The sequence below is a fragment of the Brachionichthys hirsutus genome, chromosome 3, assembly GCF_040956055.1.
Source record: "Brachionichthys hirsutus isolate HB-005 chromosome 3, CSIRO-AGI_Bhir_v1, whole genome shotgun sequence".
Taxonomy (NCBI): domain Eukaryota; kingdom Metazoa; phylum Chordata; class Actinopteri; order Lophiiformes; family Brachionichthyidae; genus Brachionichthys; species Brachionichthys hirsutus.
The window spans coordinates 10,182,801-10,198,836 of record NC_090899.1 but is presented as its reverse complement, the minus strand read 5'-3'; the positions used below and the strand labels follow the sequence as shown (position 1 = coordinate 10,198,836).

Here is a 16,036-nt window from a genome sequence, read left to right as displayed (position 1 = left end):
TCCTTTAGATGACACATAATTCTGTTTGTAACCTCAATACTCTACTCATTTAAAGGCTTCAGAGCCTTAAAGCATGACTTATCCTGAAGCATACTGACAAACATCTTCTCATACATCTTGTGTGCGGAGGTGGCGCCGATGATGCGGCTGATCTTCTTCAAGCCTCTCAGCAGAGAGCGTGGCGCCCCCTGGCCGCGCATCACCTTCAGACTGTGGGACAGTCCTTTGACCAGATCCAGGTCATAGTTGGCTATCTTCCAGAGGTGCAGAAGCTGGAGGAGATACTGCCTGGGTAAGCAGGTAGAGAACACAGCCTGTGTGTCCTTCTGCTGAACTTTGACTCCAGGCAGGCTGTCGGAGACCATCAGGAGGTCGTCTAGGGTCAGGTTCTTTCCGCTGTTGTAGCGGGAGACTTTCCTCTCACAGTGGTTCACGCCTGGATGGAGATATTGTGATTATACGTACTTATTTTTGTATATTCTGGTAAAAAAAAATTAAAATAAAGGCTGAATGAAAGCAGTAAATCTAGAATGCGACGACTGCTCGTACCTTGTATGATGCCGTAAAGCTTGCCCTGGTCTTTGTTCTGCTCCCTCCACAGTCGTAGCAACTGGAGGGCCTGCTGCTGGGGAGAGCAGGCCTTCTTCAGCCTCTCCAGGGTCTTGCGATCCACCCTTCGCCCAGGAAGACTCTCCAACAGTCGCTCCAGGGGCACCGAAGACAGTCGCAACGAGGAGAGTGATTGGTAGACTGCCTCCTCACACAAGGCCACATCTGGCATTAGATAAAGACAAACAGGAAGCTTAAAACGAGATGAAATAACGCATGTCTTTCTCTCAAGAATGAATACGTTGAATTTGTAATGATTTAAAGAAAACCTCGGTGTACTTTGGAATGGCAGCCTTATACCAGGTCTGGTATAACCAGTGTGGCTGATGCTACCTTATTTTAACACCACTATGTTGTGCTGAGTAACATAAGTTGTGACATGAATGTCTCAGTCGACTGGCGTGACGATCAGTCATCACTCATGATCGCGGTGATTTAGTCTCAAGCATTCATTGCAGGCACTTCAAATGTCAGCAAAGTGTCACAATAAAGAACACGTTATGTAAGAGCTCTAAAGACTCTGTCTATCATAATATATTCCTCAGGGTAGGTCTCTACAGAGTCATTTCATGTCTGGGTCTGATCATGCGTGACTGCAGGCTGAGAGTTTGACCACAGGAGATGAGGATTTCCTCTCTTTCTGTTGCCCTTCGGCAGCACAGAACCTAGTGGCACGTTATTCTGCACACTCAAGGTCAGAAGACAATTAGCAAGAGATGTCTCACACTTTTCTGTTGAGTCACACCGCAGCATTCATACCTCAACGCTGCGTCATCGTCATGTGCTTTACATTCTTGCAAGCCAAGGTCTCCAGAGGTTTCTCAATGTGAGTGAGCAATGTGTGAAGAGCAGAGGTCTTCTTCTATATTATTTTCTTTTACAAGCACCACGTGTCATTAAAGGTCCCATATTATACTCTTTTCCCGCAAGTTAATGCAGTTCCCAAACACTTGTATGAAATATCTGTCAGTCGGTCAAAATAGCAAACAGATGCTGCAGGACAGCTTCCGCCGTTTCTGTCTCAAACAGAACCGCTCTAAACCCGGAAGCCAAAGTACGTTCATAGCGAGCACGCGTACATGCACGCTACCATGGTAACCCGTGAAGGATGGGAGTGTGCAGTTTACAGCACACACAAAAACATTTGTGCCACTTTTCGGCGGAACATTGCGACAAAAAAGGAACTTTACGCAGGGAAAATGCTGCAGAACGCAGACACAGGGATGCATGGGGACGCACGTCAGCTGGCTGGGGTCTCTCAGCAGCGGCTCGACACCGCGCTTCTCGCTTCTCGCGGGTGACGGAGCGTCTCACCCGATCTCTAAGGGACAGCCCAGCCAGCCTACGGAGGAAGCTCATCTCAGCCGCTTGTACCTTGTTCTTTCGGTCACTACCCAGAGCTCGTGACCACAGGTGAGGGTAGGAACGAAGATCGACCGGTAAATGGAGAGCTTTGGCTTTCAGCTCAGCTTCCTGCATGGTAACCATGACGGTAAAGAGAGCGCAGACAGAGGGACGCAGGCACGCATGAGCACGCACATCTTGTGCACATTTGCCCGCTGTGACGTCACAGTGGGCGCGATTTCTTCCGGGCGTGTTTCAGGAGGTGATTACAGACCTACCCAAACTACGAAGGATTGACTGGATGGTTTATTTAGCTGTTTTGGAGTTTATAAGGACACAAAATCACCATAATAGTGTAGGAACATGGGAAAAGTGAGTTTTTCATAATATGGGACCTTTAATGGGATTCTCACCCGAGACCCGACGTGGAGAAATGTCAAAGCTAATCGAATTATCATCGTAAACTATGAGGTGCCTTTGCAACCTTTGTATTGAAACGTAACACTTGCGTGTGGGGACGTGTTTCCTGATTGACTTGGCTGAACATTTGGGAAAATAGAAAACAATTCCTTCAGCAAAACAGATATCGATCTGGCACGATCGGATTAAAGTGTGGTGTGTTTGTCTATAATTGATGATGACATCCTGGTTTCTTCAAGTCACGAAGCAACTTCAGAAAACTGCATCAAGCTCACATTTATGTTGGGAAAAGAAAGACAAAAGAAACTGCCGCACTCTTCCAGGATGTGCTGCAGCAATCCGTGGTTGTGTAGCAGGAAAAGAATTTGGAAACGAATGTCTGCGGCAAGCACTTAGCCTCCCTGGAGGGGGACAGCTTTGTGTGTTTCCCTCCAAAGCGTGTTATACAGTGTAGATGCGTGTGCCAAGGCCTGCGCACGTGTGTTCCTCAGGCGACTGAGGTTTCTCAGGCTCTGGGAATTAAGGGTCATATTTGAGGCTTCTCCTCTTAAGATAATTGTCAGCAAATGTCATAGTTAAAGTCTGAGTTGTTTCTCGTTTGTGCCTGACTCAGATCAAGGATGTCACAGTTCAAGGAGTAATTGATTCATCATGGGCCATTCTGACAGCCGCGCCACAAAAATCCCAAATTCAGCCTCTGGTTTTTCTCTCTCGTGTTGGTTTTGAAACACGGGAGATTGGAAAAGAATGCAATCTGGAAAATGAAGCTGACCGAGGAAATCCCCTGTGTTCAGGAATGAAAATGACAATTGCGGGTTTGTTAAAAAATCATCATCATCATCATCATCATCATGTGTGTTTGTGTGTGTTGTGTGTGTGTGGTGAGAATACTATGTCCAAACATTCTCAACCTAGACTCCCCCCATGAAATACCTATTAGTGACTTATCCATATAAAGAGTCTTACCATTGTGGCAGAGCATGTGATGCTGAGAGCATTCCAGTGTGGCCATCTTGTTGTGAGTCCCACAGAGGCTGTCTGAAGTGGACGTGCCCCATCTCATTGTCTTTAAGCCTAAATCCGAGCAGTTTTTGTGGGGTTGACATGGCTTAGTGGATGAGTCACTGGAGGAAAAATGACCAGCGGGACAACGTTTACACACCGTATCACTCACTGGAGTACCTGGAGGAGACAGCCACAGGATGATTGATGATTTAAGCGCATGATTTTGATAGCATTCTTGCTGTTTAAACCTCATTATCTCAAGTCTATTAGCTGTGTGAGCGTAAGCATGACCTGCTGGAGCTGATCACATGCAAAAAAATGTTTTGTTTCCAAGAACTATGACCACAACGACTTGAGACAAGACATCAAGGCAACAGATGACAGATGTGTGACTCTGGTACTGACTCACACTTCATCTTCGTGCTGCCATGTAGGAAATGGACACATTGAGCATGAGCACTGAGAACGATTACTACAACAGGATATCTGGAGTTCACGAAGTTTATGGATGCAGTGCTGAATAAAATGCTCCTACAAAGCTTCACTGAAGCTATAATATCACACACAAAGATGTGAAATAGACAGAAACTTACCAAAATGTATATTAGTACAGTCTAAATGTCCTTTTTTTGCCTATTTACAGTGGCATTGTCTTGTATTGATGAATTCCATTTTTATTTTTTTGGTAGTTAACATAATAGACAGAACAGCCTCTGGTATGTGACGCACGATGTGCTGATATCCTTGTAATGGAACCGGTGCTATAATCACATCCTCTCTGCGTTTTCTCACTTCTGCAGCCTAGAAGTGAGAACGTGTGGGAGGACGCATCGCGCTCTGAACAAGTTTACCTTTGACTGTTTTCCTGATATGATGGCTGCAGTTTGCTCTTTCTTGATAACATGCTGCCTGTCAGTATGGAAATTAAGAATCACTGATACGCATGTGGTAAAATGCTATCATTTCTGCCACCACTGATTCGAAAACTATTTATAGTGCTTCTACTTGCATGAAAATGAGTTAGCCCACGTGTGATCTGATGACTTATGCTTTTTCCCCTGTGACTAAGCAGAATCAGCGTGCCAGCACTTCACAGTCAACAAATATCTCAAGATGCCATGTAAAGCAGAGAAGGCAAGTCAAGTAAAATTACTTTTAAAAACTTGACCTTCTACTTATGCAGAATTCATTTGTCTTATGATAGACTACAAATAATAATAGGCTGATTCAATGATTTTTTTAAACTGTTGAAATTCACCCAAAGCTAATAAGAGAATTATTATCTTATTAGCTTTGCTTTATTTCTTGTGTCTAATCGTGACAAAATTTCATCCAACTAGCAGCCCACAGGCTTAATTCTAACCAGAAGAGGCATCCATCCAGACTGCAAGGCCTTTTGACACAATGGAGAAAAGTGGTGTATTGGTTTTATCTGTTCACTCTCACCTACAAGACTTAATTTTTATTTATTTTTATTTAAAGGTAAGTCAATTAATAATTAATTCTCTTTTTCAATAACGACCTGGACCTAAGTTGCATGTTTTTGGTGGTGGGAGGGAAGCCCACGCGGGGAGAACATGCAAACTCCGCACAGAAAGGCCACAAGTTGGATTTGAACCTGCAACCTTCTTGCTGTGAGGTGCTAACCACTGTGCCACCGTGCTGCCAAAGATTAACTGTTAAAAAAATTATATGTACCCAAATAAAACTAGTGTCACACATACAAACTGGCTGCAAAGACTTTATGTAACTCTAATATCCTGTGGTTTCAAGGTTTCTCAGTACAACTAAATCTCTTGATACGCTATCACAGGACAGCAGAGCATTCATGAGAATCTGGACTCCTTCTGAAATTTATGGAAAACAGTGTCTCATCTTTGGTGTCAGAACTGCAGGGGCTAGATAATAACCAGAGTTCATGGAAAATGTTATTTCATCTATGCAGTGGCTGGATTCTGGTCTCGGGTCTACGATGAAGTCATGAAATGAATGCCAGTTTAGGCTGCGGTTTCAGGAGAAGCATCGGATCTCGTTCTCTGGAATGCTGAAATTCAGCATCAGCCTCTCTTTTAGCAACCCACAATGCAGCAAGGATCTGTACCAAATAACAGGCCAGACATCAGCTGTGATAATGACACCCTCAGTTGCATCTGGCTTAATCATTCACTGAATTTTGTGCTGCACCGGGCCGACAAGGCTCAGTCTCTCCAACAGCAACAGTCTGAGGGATCTACAGACATCTAAGAACATAAAAATAAAGAAGTCTATTTGCAAAATGGTTTTCATTCCTGTAAAGACTATAAGCCCCCAATGCATAAATAAATACATCGTTGACAGTTACAGTCAGCTCTGGTCGAGCTGCAGCGAATTGTAAGAGGAAGCACAGCTTCACAAATGTAGGGGAAAGGTTGTGTTATTCAGCAGAGACAAAACAAATTGTTGATTCGTGTCTTTAAAGTTAAAGTTCCCTCTTTGGTTATACCTCAAAGTATATATGACAATGTATGAAGAGGAACGAGTGGTAAAGACAAAAGGTCACTGAACCGAGGAGCCTGGAGGATGATTGGACAGTCATTCTGTGACACTGAAACCAACCTGGATTAGACAAACTGCAGAAATCAAGTGAACAAAGATTGAGAGGAGATACAAAAAGATTCTGCATCCATTTCTCATTTGTTAAAAGTTGATAGAGATTGACTTGTTGCAGGACAAGTCAACAATTTAGCACCAACTCAGGTCAAAACCACAATATTTAATGTATTATAATTAGGTGTTGGTGGTACAAATATGAAATCTTTCTTCACTTCCATAAAAAAACATAACATAGCGTATGACCTGAAATTACAGGGAATACATAAAAGTTACAGATTGAACCACAAAATTAAATAATTTTGGTGCATATGAATGAGAAAAAAGCTGAATGGTTATCTCCAGATTTGACCTGGCATGTATGAATCTGGTGTGATCAATCAGCTCTGTTCCACCCTGACTTCCGTTCAAATGTTTGATTATAGAGTATAGAGATAAATATATGGAAGGGTTGAGAATATTTTTGCTTTGTGATTTAAAAGTTAAATTGCATGAAATGATTTACGGACATCGTGAAGAAAAAAGTCACATTTGTGCTTCAAACAGTGAACTGCAGAATTAAACCAAATTCTATGAAGCAGACTCTTTTGTATGTGAGAGCTAGTCAACAATATTGGGAAATAAACTGGTGAGAAAGTGGAAGAGCGGATGGGAAGAGAAAAGAAAAGATGGAATATAGATGATGGGATGTAAATGACTGGAAAACGCATATGTTCCGAACATACTGCATACCCCGTTAAACCACACATATGCTTACCATTTATCTTAAACTTTAGTGGCAGCATTAATCCAACAGAATTTGCAATGTGCCAGCAGTTTTGTGTGAATTTTCCAGTTGCAGTTTGGATGCCCAAATCATTATTTGGTTTTATTTGTAAAGTATAAAGTAGTAAGACAAGTATAGCGATGCAAGCATAGTTTCCAATATCAATGCTAATCATAATAAACTCAACAATAATCTCAGTTTTACCTAGAACTGCGACCCCAAAGCCAGGAAGACAGGTGCTGTGTGTGATGCAAAATTCCACCACTAGGTGGAAACCTGGAGCGCATTCACACAGTTGATCATGGGTCTTGTTGCATTGCTGTTTGACAAGCTGCCTCTCCTTACACACCTAAAACAAAACACACACACACACACACAAAACCCTCACCATTACACACACCTTAAGCATGTACACGCCAAAATACAATAAAGATTCGAATGTTTATTTATATGTGAGGAGAGAACATAATAATTTACAGTCATGAATAGTTAAAACAGGTCATGCTGCTGATTCAAAAGCTTCTTTAGCATTCAAATGGAACACATTACATACCAGAACAAACTCCTGGTGGAAATATTAACTGCAATATCAACAGAATATCAGATGTAAAACAAAACAAAAACTACCAGTATCACAATAAGCACATTCAAAATGAGATATTTAACAATATCATCAAATTTGGAAGGATATTGAGGAAGGATGACTGTGATATGAGGAAGATTTCATTGATTCTCATGAGTCAGACTGTTCAAATGCACAGAGGAAAACAGGCTGAATACGTACCGAGGTGCAGTATTGACATGCATCACCCCAGTGCCAGTTCTCAGCAAAATGCTTCTCAGGACAGGCCTGGCACTCTGTGGGTGTGTCAGCAGTGCAGTGTCGTTTCACAGTCGTACCAGGCGGGCACTGGTCGCACAACAGGAAGTCGGATGTCACAGGGTTGCGATACTGGTACTTCGGAGGTATGGCCTGCTGCTGGATGGCCAAGGAAAGAGAAGCTGTGAAGAGCTGCAGAAAAGAAGAAGGTTAACACTGAGTCAACAGCAATGACAAAATCTAATGAAAGCCATCTCGTGCTCAGATCCTCTTTGGCCAAAATTTTCAATATTTTTTATTAGATTTTGGGTAACTCGCCAAGCCAGCGCTTCCAGTAAGAAAGAGTTGAAAGAAATGTCAGCGCTTTAAAGTTGAATTTCCTGGAGGAAACAGTCCTAAAGCGTTTCCCCCTGCTTTATGAGGAGCAGCTCAGGAAGTCCGAATAAACATTTCAGCAGAGCTTTAACATGGGGGTCAACATGGGGGTCAACATGGGGGTCAACCTTTCAAACAATAACTCAAGTTGAATGTGTTTGCAGGAGGCGACATCACTCCTTTCCTTTGCCTCAAATTCTGAAGCTACATTCCGTCAGCTTGATCTTTCACTGACTTGGTCTTTATTATAGGTTCACATCTATTTCCATATAATTCCATATATTCCATTTTCGCAAAGATTTCAACTCCTTTAAAAGCTTTTAATCCATTCATTTTCCAAACCGGGTCGCAGAAAAGCTTTTAAATGAGGTCAAATTTTTCAGTGATGCCAGTTTTCTGCAAAATAAATAAAAAAAATTACTAAAATAAGAAACACATGCGTGGCCTTTACCAGCGGTTCCCTACCTGTGCCAGTGGATGCACATGTGATTTACGTTACTGTTCTAAAGCAGGTTATTACCACCCCGAGGCAAGAATATGCCACAGCCAAGCAGTCCTTTGTTCTCAATCATTATAACACATCCATATGGACACAATATGAAGTGGTGAGCTTAACATGCAGCTACCGCCTCAAGATGCAAACCAGCCTATCAAAGCCACAGCAGGAATTGAACAGTTTTAGCCAGAACTTGAGTCCAAGTTATCTGTTGCTGATCATGTTTGACGCGCAGCCATGCAGCTGGTCGAGTCCACATGCAGACCATATGTCACACATCTGGCTCTGTTCACACTGCAGGCCCTCAGCCATTGGCTCTGTGGACTTTCCCGTTGGCTGGAATACATATCCAGTGCTTGTACAAACAAACAATAGGCCATACTTGCATTGTATGTATGAACGTGTGTGTGTGTGTGTATGTGTGTGCATACTTGTATGCGGTTTTCGGCTTTCCTTCAGGTTTGCATCATCATAAATGAAAGAATTTATTTAGCATCCAAAAAATACAAAGAATTTGTATAAACATGTGTGTGTGTGTGTGTGCGTGTGTGTGTGTGTGTGTGAGAGAGAGAGACGTATGCACATTAGCGAGTGCTGCTGCTGTCTGCTTTGCATGCACCTTTCCTGGCTGCACTTCATACAAAGAACTATTGGGGGGTTACTGGGGTTTCCCCGTCGCTGCCAGAATAGAAAGCGCTCACCAACTTCAGTTCAACTGTTTACCCGCTCAACAACATCGACTTCTTTCCTGTGCATGTGTATTTACGTGCATCTAATAAGTACCAGGAACAACACACAGCATGTGTGTGACATAGTGTTACACACAGTATTTGCACATGTTCATTACTTGTTCAGTACCATAGTACGAAGTATTTTTGTGTGCATGGCAAACGTTGTCAGTTCACGTGTCGTTGTTTTTCATATATATGTGGAAGTACATTTGCGTCTCCCTGGTTTGTTGCGCTGGACATTCTCTAAAGTGTTATCAACATGAAAGAATGAACACACCAGAGACAAAAGTGCAGGTTTAACTTCACATCCTCCCTTTCTGCCTGCATTTGCAGTGGATGTCACATGAATAGTTCGTAAAAATAGATGAATGGGTTTTGCACCGTTTTAGGAACCGAAGCTTCAAACGGCAGCGGTTTTCCCAGCATTTCCCATTGACCTCTGAGCACTGCATTTGATGGAAGGTTTTCATCCACGGTGAGCTGAGAAGGACCAAGGCTACATGTGTTCGTTAGGAGCGTGGGTGGCCCACATAATCATAGTCATGCTTTTCAAATTAAGAATACAGATGTTATTAAGCCTTAAGGCCACAACCAATCAATGGAGGAATATTGAGAATGTTCCGAGGGACTGACAGAGATTTACCCGGGTTCCTTGTAAACTGGGTACGATTTGCATTTTTTACTTGACCTTAAGTATCGGTTATAGTCAGGCTGAGCTGGAATGGCTTCAGTCACGCAAGCCTGAGCAAATCAAGATCGGATTGTCTGTGTAGGTTCTCAGTCTTCAAGTTCATGGCAAATCACAAAGAGCAAAAAACCGAAGAATCAGCACGTCTTCAAGTTTGATTGAAGACGTTTCGCCTCTCATCAAAGAGGATTCTTCTGTTCTGAGAGACTGGTCGAGGGGCCAGATGCTTATACTCCTGTTGATGGAGGGACCGAAACCACCAAGGCAATCTGACTGTAGCCTATGCCTGAAAGCCTGTAAGTTAACACTCAACGTATTTTATTAAGTCCGGAATAAATTGATCATTTTAACTGTGAAACGATCTTTGCATGGTCTGGTTACTTTAAACTATTGTATGCCATACATAGACAAAATATTTTAAATTACGATTTTGTCTGAATTAGACCATATTCTGTAATCTAGATATAAAAATACAAATTTTCCAACCTGTCAACCTTTGAAGAGTGGATTTACAGGGAGGATGTCTGGTGGTTTGCGTAAAACTATCTAACAGCAACAAAAATTAACACTGAACTTTTCACCCTTCTTCTCCCTTAAAAACTGGAAAAACCAAATTACACAGCAGCTAGCAGCTACTGACAGCAGTAATTACACCGTTAGCATAATAGCCAAGCTCAGCTGCAGGCGCATGGCGTACGGCCAGCCAACAGGAAGTGATGGCTGAAGGTACGAGCAATGACAATGCCCTACCTTACCAAGCAAAGCAGGGCAACTGCTATGTAAATGATTATAACTGAGAGCTGAGAGCTGCATGAGCGCAAAGGCTGGCTGATGTCAACATGACACGCTTTATCAGATGCATTCCGCTGATGACACAGTAGTTATGGTGCAAAAAAAGATAATCAGACAGCTTGACCATGAGCAACAAAAACCAGACACTGTATTATGAGGGAAGAGCGTTTTGCAACGACAGAAAAAAATGAATTCACAAGAAAAATGGAAAAAGATTCAGGCTCTAGGACAAAAAAAGGAGACCCGTAAGCAGATTGCAACTGTACCAAATAATTACATTTAATAACTATTCAAATGTTACTCCACAACACCATTATTTACCTGCCATGCATCGAAGAATGTTGAAGCACAGAGCTTTAACCGATGTGCATGTAAAGAGGAAAATCACTTTCTGAGGAGCCTGTGGTCAGTTTTAAATTCATGATAGGAGAAGAGCGTGATACATCAGGCCCAAACCACACCACACTAACTAACCCACCAGGCACATGGCTTCAGTTAACAGTCGAGCACAGGTGGTCTAAGGGGAGATTCCAGCTCTATGAATTGCATGTGTTTGTGTGTGTGCGTGTGTGTGTGGCATCATGTGAATAAGGAAAGTCTTTTTTCCTCATAAAGACAGAGTTCCTATGGCACACGCTGCATCAGTATACTCACAGTCTTTGATGCAATGTTTACTCCATAAACTCCAATCAACCCAAACATGAAGGGCTTCAAAAATACCTAACATTCATTGAAACTGGGCTCCCAAACATTTGTTTGTTTTGCTGCTGAAAATGCTAGTTTGGGCTTTGGAAAAATCTTTATCTATTTTTGGACTTTTTCTTTTTTTTAACCCCACAGATTATTGATAACTCAGTACTGGTAAAGACTGAATTTATATAGAAAGATGTGATGAGCGAATAAAACAGTGTGAGTCTGTGGAGCTGCTTGAACCCTAGTTTGAGCACCACTGAACTCTCTCCTGTAATTAAGGCATTGGCAGGTAAATTAGCTAAATGCTACGTGAGCATGAACGTGTCAACATGAACAATATAATGAGTTCATGTATATTAATAATGGGACTTTACTACTGCTGACAATACTATTGATACTGTAATATTACTTAGACTACACGAGATTGACTTCAACTAAAAAGGAAGATGTAAGATTTTACCTCTACAGGTATTTTTATTGTATTTTTGTTACTACTACTACTTTGACTTGAGTGAAGAATGTGAGTACTTCTACCACTTAGTGCTGCATACAGTGTGGCAAAGTAGACGTCAAAACAGGCTTGAATATTTTAAACATTTACAGAAGATTTCTTTGGATTTGTAATTATTTCCATGTCAGAAATGACATGGAAATGTCAAAATGTCTTTTGACGTGAATTTGAATATATCAGGTTTGCATCTTTAAATATGAGTCATACAGATTAAACACAGCTAAAGGATGAAGGTTTGACAATAACACCACAGCTGTGCACTAATAATCACTCAACACTACACACACACACACACACACACACAAATTGACATTGGATCAATGAGTTCACCACAACTGTGCCACGTGCATGCACAACCATACGTTCACACTTCTGCTATCAGCTCTACTGTTGATGGAAAAGGGGAAGTGGGGAGCGTGGAAGCCACATGCAGAGATAATCTTTGCTTTCTTCAATGTTTGTCTAGAAAAATAAAAACGAAATAATGTCTTGTCTGTTTGGCACAGTGACGTCGCTGCAACTTCTCCTAACTGCTTGTGAACCGCTGCCAGGTTTAGGGAAGTTGGCGAAGCCAGTGTCAACGGCCACAGCAGGGGGTGGCAGAAGCTAAAGAGGTGGTAGATGATAATTCTTCTCAGTCACATCGTGACATTATTATGCACAATTGGACCTCACTTCTTTACCAAAGATCATCACTCCTATTTCCAAACTTCTGTTCAAATGCAAAAAAAAAACCCACGGAAGGACTGTTGCATTTGAATGAATACTCGACCCGAACATTTTATTTCCTAGGTAATCAGATGAGGCTTTTTTCTTCACTTTCACCTCTGAGCTAAAAGTGTTAGGCTGCACTCCAGTGCACCGCCATGCATTGAAATCACTGAAGCATGCATACCTCAGTGTTTACCTGCTGTCTAGAATCCATTCATGTGTGTAGTTTTATCGTCCAAGACACTGTGCTTGACTTTCCAACGACATGCAAATGACAACATCGTACTTTTTGTGTAATCAGTGCCTTTTAGTTAGTTTTAAACATTTATCCGACTCGCATGGTCCTGAGGAAGAAGCCACGCAGCAAATGTGTGTTTTCAGCTGACAAGAGGCAAACCAATGTGTCAGCGGGAAGCAACAGGAGGAGCACACAGGTGCAGGAGGTGCAGCGAGGCATTGTTTTGGACACATAATCAAAGGTATGAGGCATCAAGTTGGGTCCAGAGTGAACTCAGGGCTGGGTGATGACAGTCAAGGTTGACAGAGTGGCTGCATGACTGACTGCATAGCACAAGAGACACTGTGACCGAGGTTGTACTCGGTCACAGTGTCTCATATCATGATGGCAGAAAGTAAACATGCACACACACACATACATTTGTATTTCACTTCTTTTTAACACCTACTTTGTAGAATAATCAGCAACATATCCTAGAAACAGAATGACTGGCTTGCTGTGCTCGTCACACAGTCAAACATAGACACTGTGTTTTGGTGCAACAGGCAGAACTGTCCCTGCCCTGATCCACATATTAAAATGATCATATTCAAAACCTGTCAGGGTAATAAAACATTTTTTTTAATCAGAAATTAACAAATTAGCACTGGTTTTATCTGGTTTATGATGGGCAATTATTGCTCCTTTAAAAGTGAGAAATGTCATTCATTTTAATAATTGTGAAGCAATGAACATAAACACACAACACACAACAAACATGACCACAATCAACCTTTTACTCATTGATGATTACACTATATATTTACATGTATAATGCATGTATAAATGTGAGGGGGACACATTATAAGCTTATAAAGGCCTTTGAGACACCACATTCCATAGAGGAGCTGGACATATCACAGTAGTTTAAACATTTAAAAGTACTTCAACCATAAATGCAGCCTCGAAAATCACAGAAAAAGTCAAATCTGGTCTCCAGTCTTGCGCATTATGTTATTCTGTCTGCAACATAATTGTGCCAGCCTTAACAAACTGTGTTACGGTGTGTTTGTCATCCATTCCCTGCTAGTATTTCCCAGTAGAAAATGCAACCAGGCATGATTTCATGATTTCCCAATGGAAAAATGCATGCAAATTGTGAAGCCTTAATCAAGTCTACAATTACGCATCATGCATATTCTATTTCACATTGTAAAACAGGTACCATCTAGCTCTCCTGCCAGCCCAAAGGATAACACGATAATATCCTTCCTTTTTTTTTTTTTTTTTTTACCAGTAAAGTTCCCGATTGAGCTGCCAACAAATCTCCAAAAAAGCGATTTGACGGCACGCCGTGCGTAAAATGGAATAAACTCATCATCGACACCTGTACTACCGTGGACGTAACCGCAATGATGCACACAGACGCAAACAGCTCAGAGGATAGAAGCGAACGTTGCGTGTTTCATGATTATATAATTGGACTGAGACGATCGCGCATTACCGCCTCCGGTATCCCAAACCGCAAGCAGCGCAGTAATAATCCACGCAGCTCGCAGGAGCTGCTCAGAGACGAATCATTCAAGAGCGCCAGAAAGGAGAATCTCAGAGCTCCAGCAGAGCAGAGGAGCGAAAGGAGCGCTGCAGATAACCTGACTACTCACCACTATCAGTTTCATGGCAGGAGTGAATGTCGCCATCCGGGGTCTCATCTACACTGGTGAGCTGAGCTGCTGTGTGTTGGGGTCTCCATCACAGACCTGTACTTATACAGTACAGAGAGAGAGAGGGAGAGAGAGAGAGAGAGAGAGAGAGGGAGAGAGGGAAAGAGAGAGAGAGAGAGGGGGGGGGGGGGGGGGAGAGGGAGAGTGCCCACCCACCTCGTAGCAGTGCAGTGTTTCTGCCTATTCTCACTTCTTAAAATTATCTTTGTATCCATATGAAATAATAAAAGTTAGTCCATCACATAAAATGTCACTACAGATAGAATGCCAGGAGTCTAATCACCATTCACGGTTTTGATCTATCAACAATGGAATAGAGGAGGATGACAATCTATTTAATGTGACAGACTTTATTGGAGTTCTTATAAATACATGCTTTCCGGTTGGGACAGGGACGAGTGCTGTTTACCATTCTGTTACATCACCTTTTCTTTTTCTTTTTTAGAAAACACAGCAAGTATCTTCAAACAGAGGATTTTTTCTTTTCTTATTCCTGCTTGATATATTATTGATATATTATTTCATTTACTCAACAGTCTGAAGTGTCGGCATCTTTAGTGCTTCATGGAGAACCACACATTTTCATAGAGGAGGGAAGACCCGGACTGCAGGCCAGGAAGGCCAGACTAGCATTTTACTCCAAAGTCACTCTGCTGCCAGAATGCAGCTTCATTGTCTTGTTGGACTAAACAAGACAATGAAGCTGCATTCATGCAGCTTTCAGCATTGCTGGTTTCCTCCCAGAGGTGCACATGGCCCATGCCATGGTCACTAACACTCACCCCACACCATCACAGATGCTGGCTCTGAACAGTCTGAACAGTCCTTTTCCTCTTCAGGCCAGAGGATGTGATCTTATCACCTGTTACCAATGAACCTCTTTAATTAAGCCATGATCAAATCAAGTGTTTGATCGTTCCAAAATGTCTTTAGTTGCATTGGTTTGCCTTTTGTTTTTTTTTTTAGATGTGCCTCTGTCGCGAAATACAGAATTGGAATACATTTACAGAAATTACAATAGTTACAATTTAACTGAATGGTTTAGGATGTTATTTGTATTTCACAATGTTTCTCAGGTTTTTGGGGGGAGGGGACTCAGCGTTTGTGTAAATGTTGAGGGCTATAATTAGAAGGGGATATCAGGTGTATCCAGTGATCATAGAATGACATGGACTGATTGATGAATTGAATCGGATGGAAAACACACATTCTCTCTACGGAGACCAATAATAATGACGATATTTTAGAGACATTGGCTATTACAACACAGCATACTAACAAAATAAGAATCTACCATAAGAGAGTTTTCAGGAAATAAAGAAGCGTCACGTATAAAATGTGTCTCTTTGGTGGTGATGTGAGTTTTGAATATTTAAGGAGAATGAGAGCCAAAAACTTGTCTGCTTGTCCATTTCCTCTTGAAAAACTGCTCAAACAATGTTGTGATAATTATTTCCATATGTCTTAAATGTAACTCTTGCAATGTGTATAATGTTCATCTTTATGTATTTACATGTGTCACATTCTGTAACGCACAAATAGTGT

The 16,036-nt window shown here is 41.8% G+C and overlaps 1 protein-coding gene across 1 annotated transcript; it reads right to left on the bottom strand.

Annotated features, from left to right (window-relative positions):
- Positions 1 to 41: 41 nt before the first annotated feature.
- LOC137917626 (tumor necrosis factor receptor superfamily member 11B-like) lies at positions 42 to 14,520 on the bottom strand. Its single transcript, XM_068760347.1, is given in 7 exon segments — positions 42 to 436; positions 550 to 774; positions 3,340 to 3,555; positions 6,938 to 7,082; positions 7,518 to 7,745; positions 14,432 to 14,490; positions 14,493 to 14,520. Coding segments are annotated over 7 exon segments (1,296 nt in total).
- Positions 14,521 to 16,036: the final 1,516 nt, after the last annotated feature.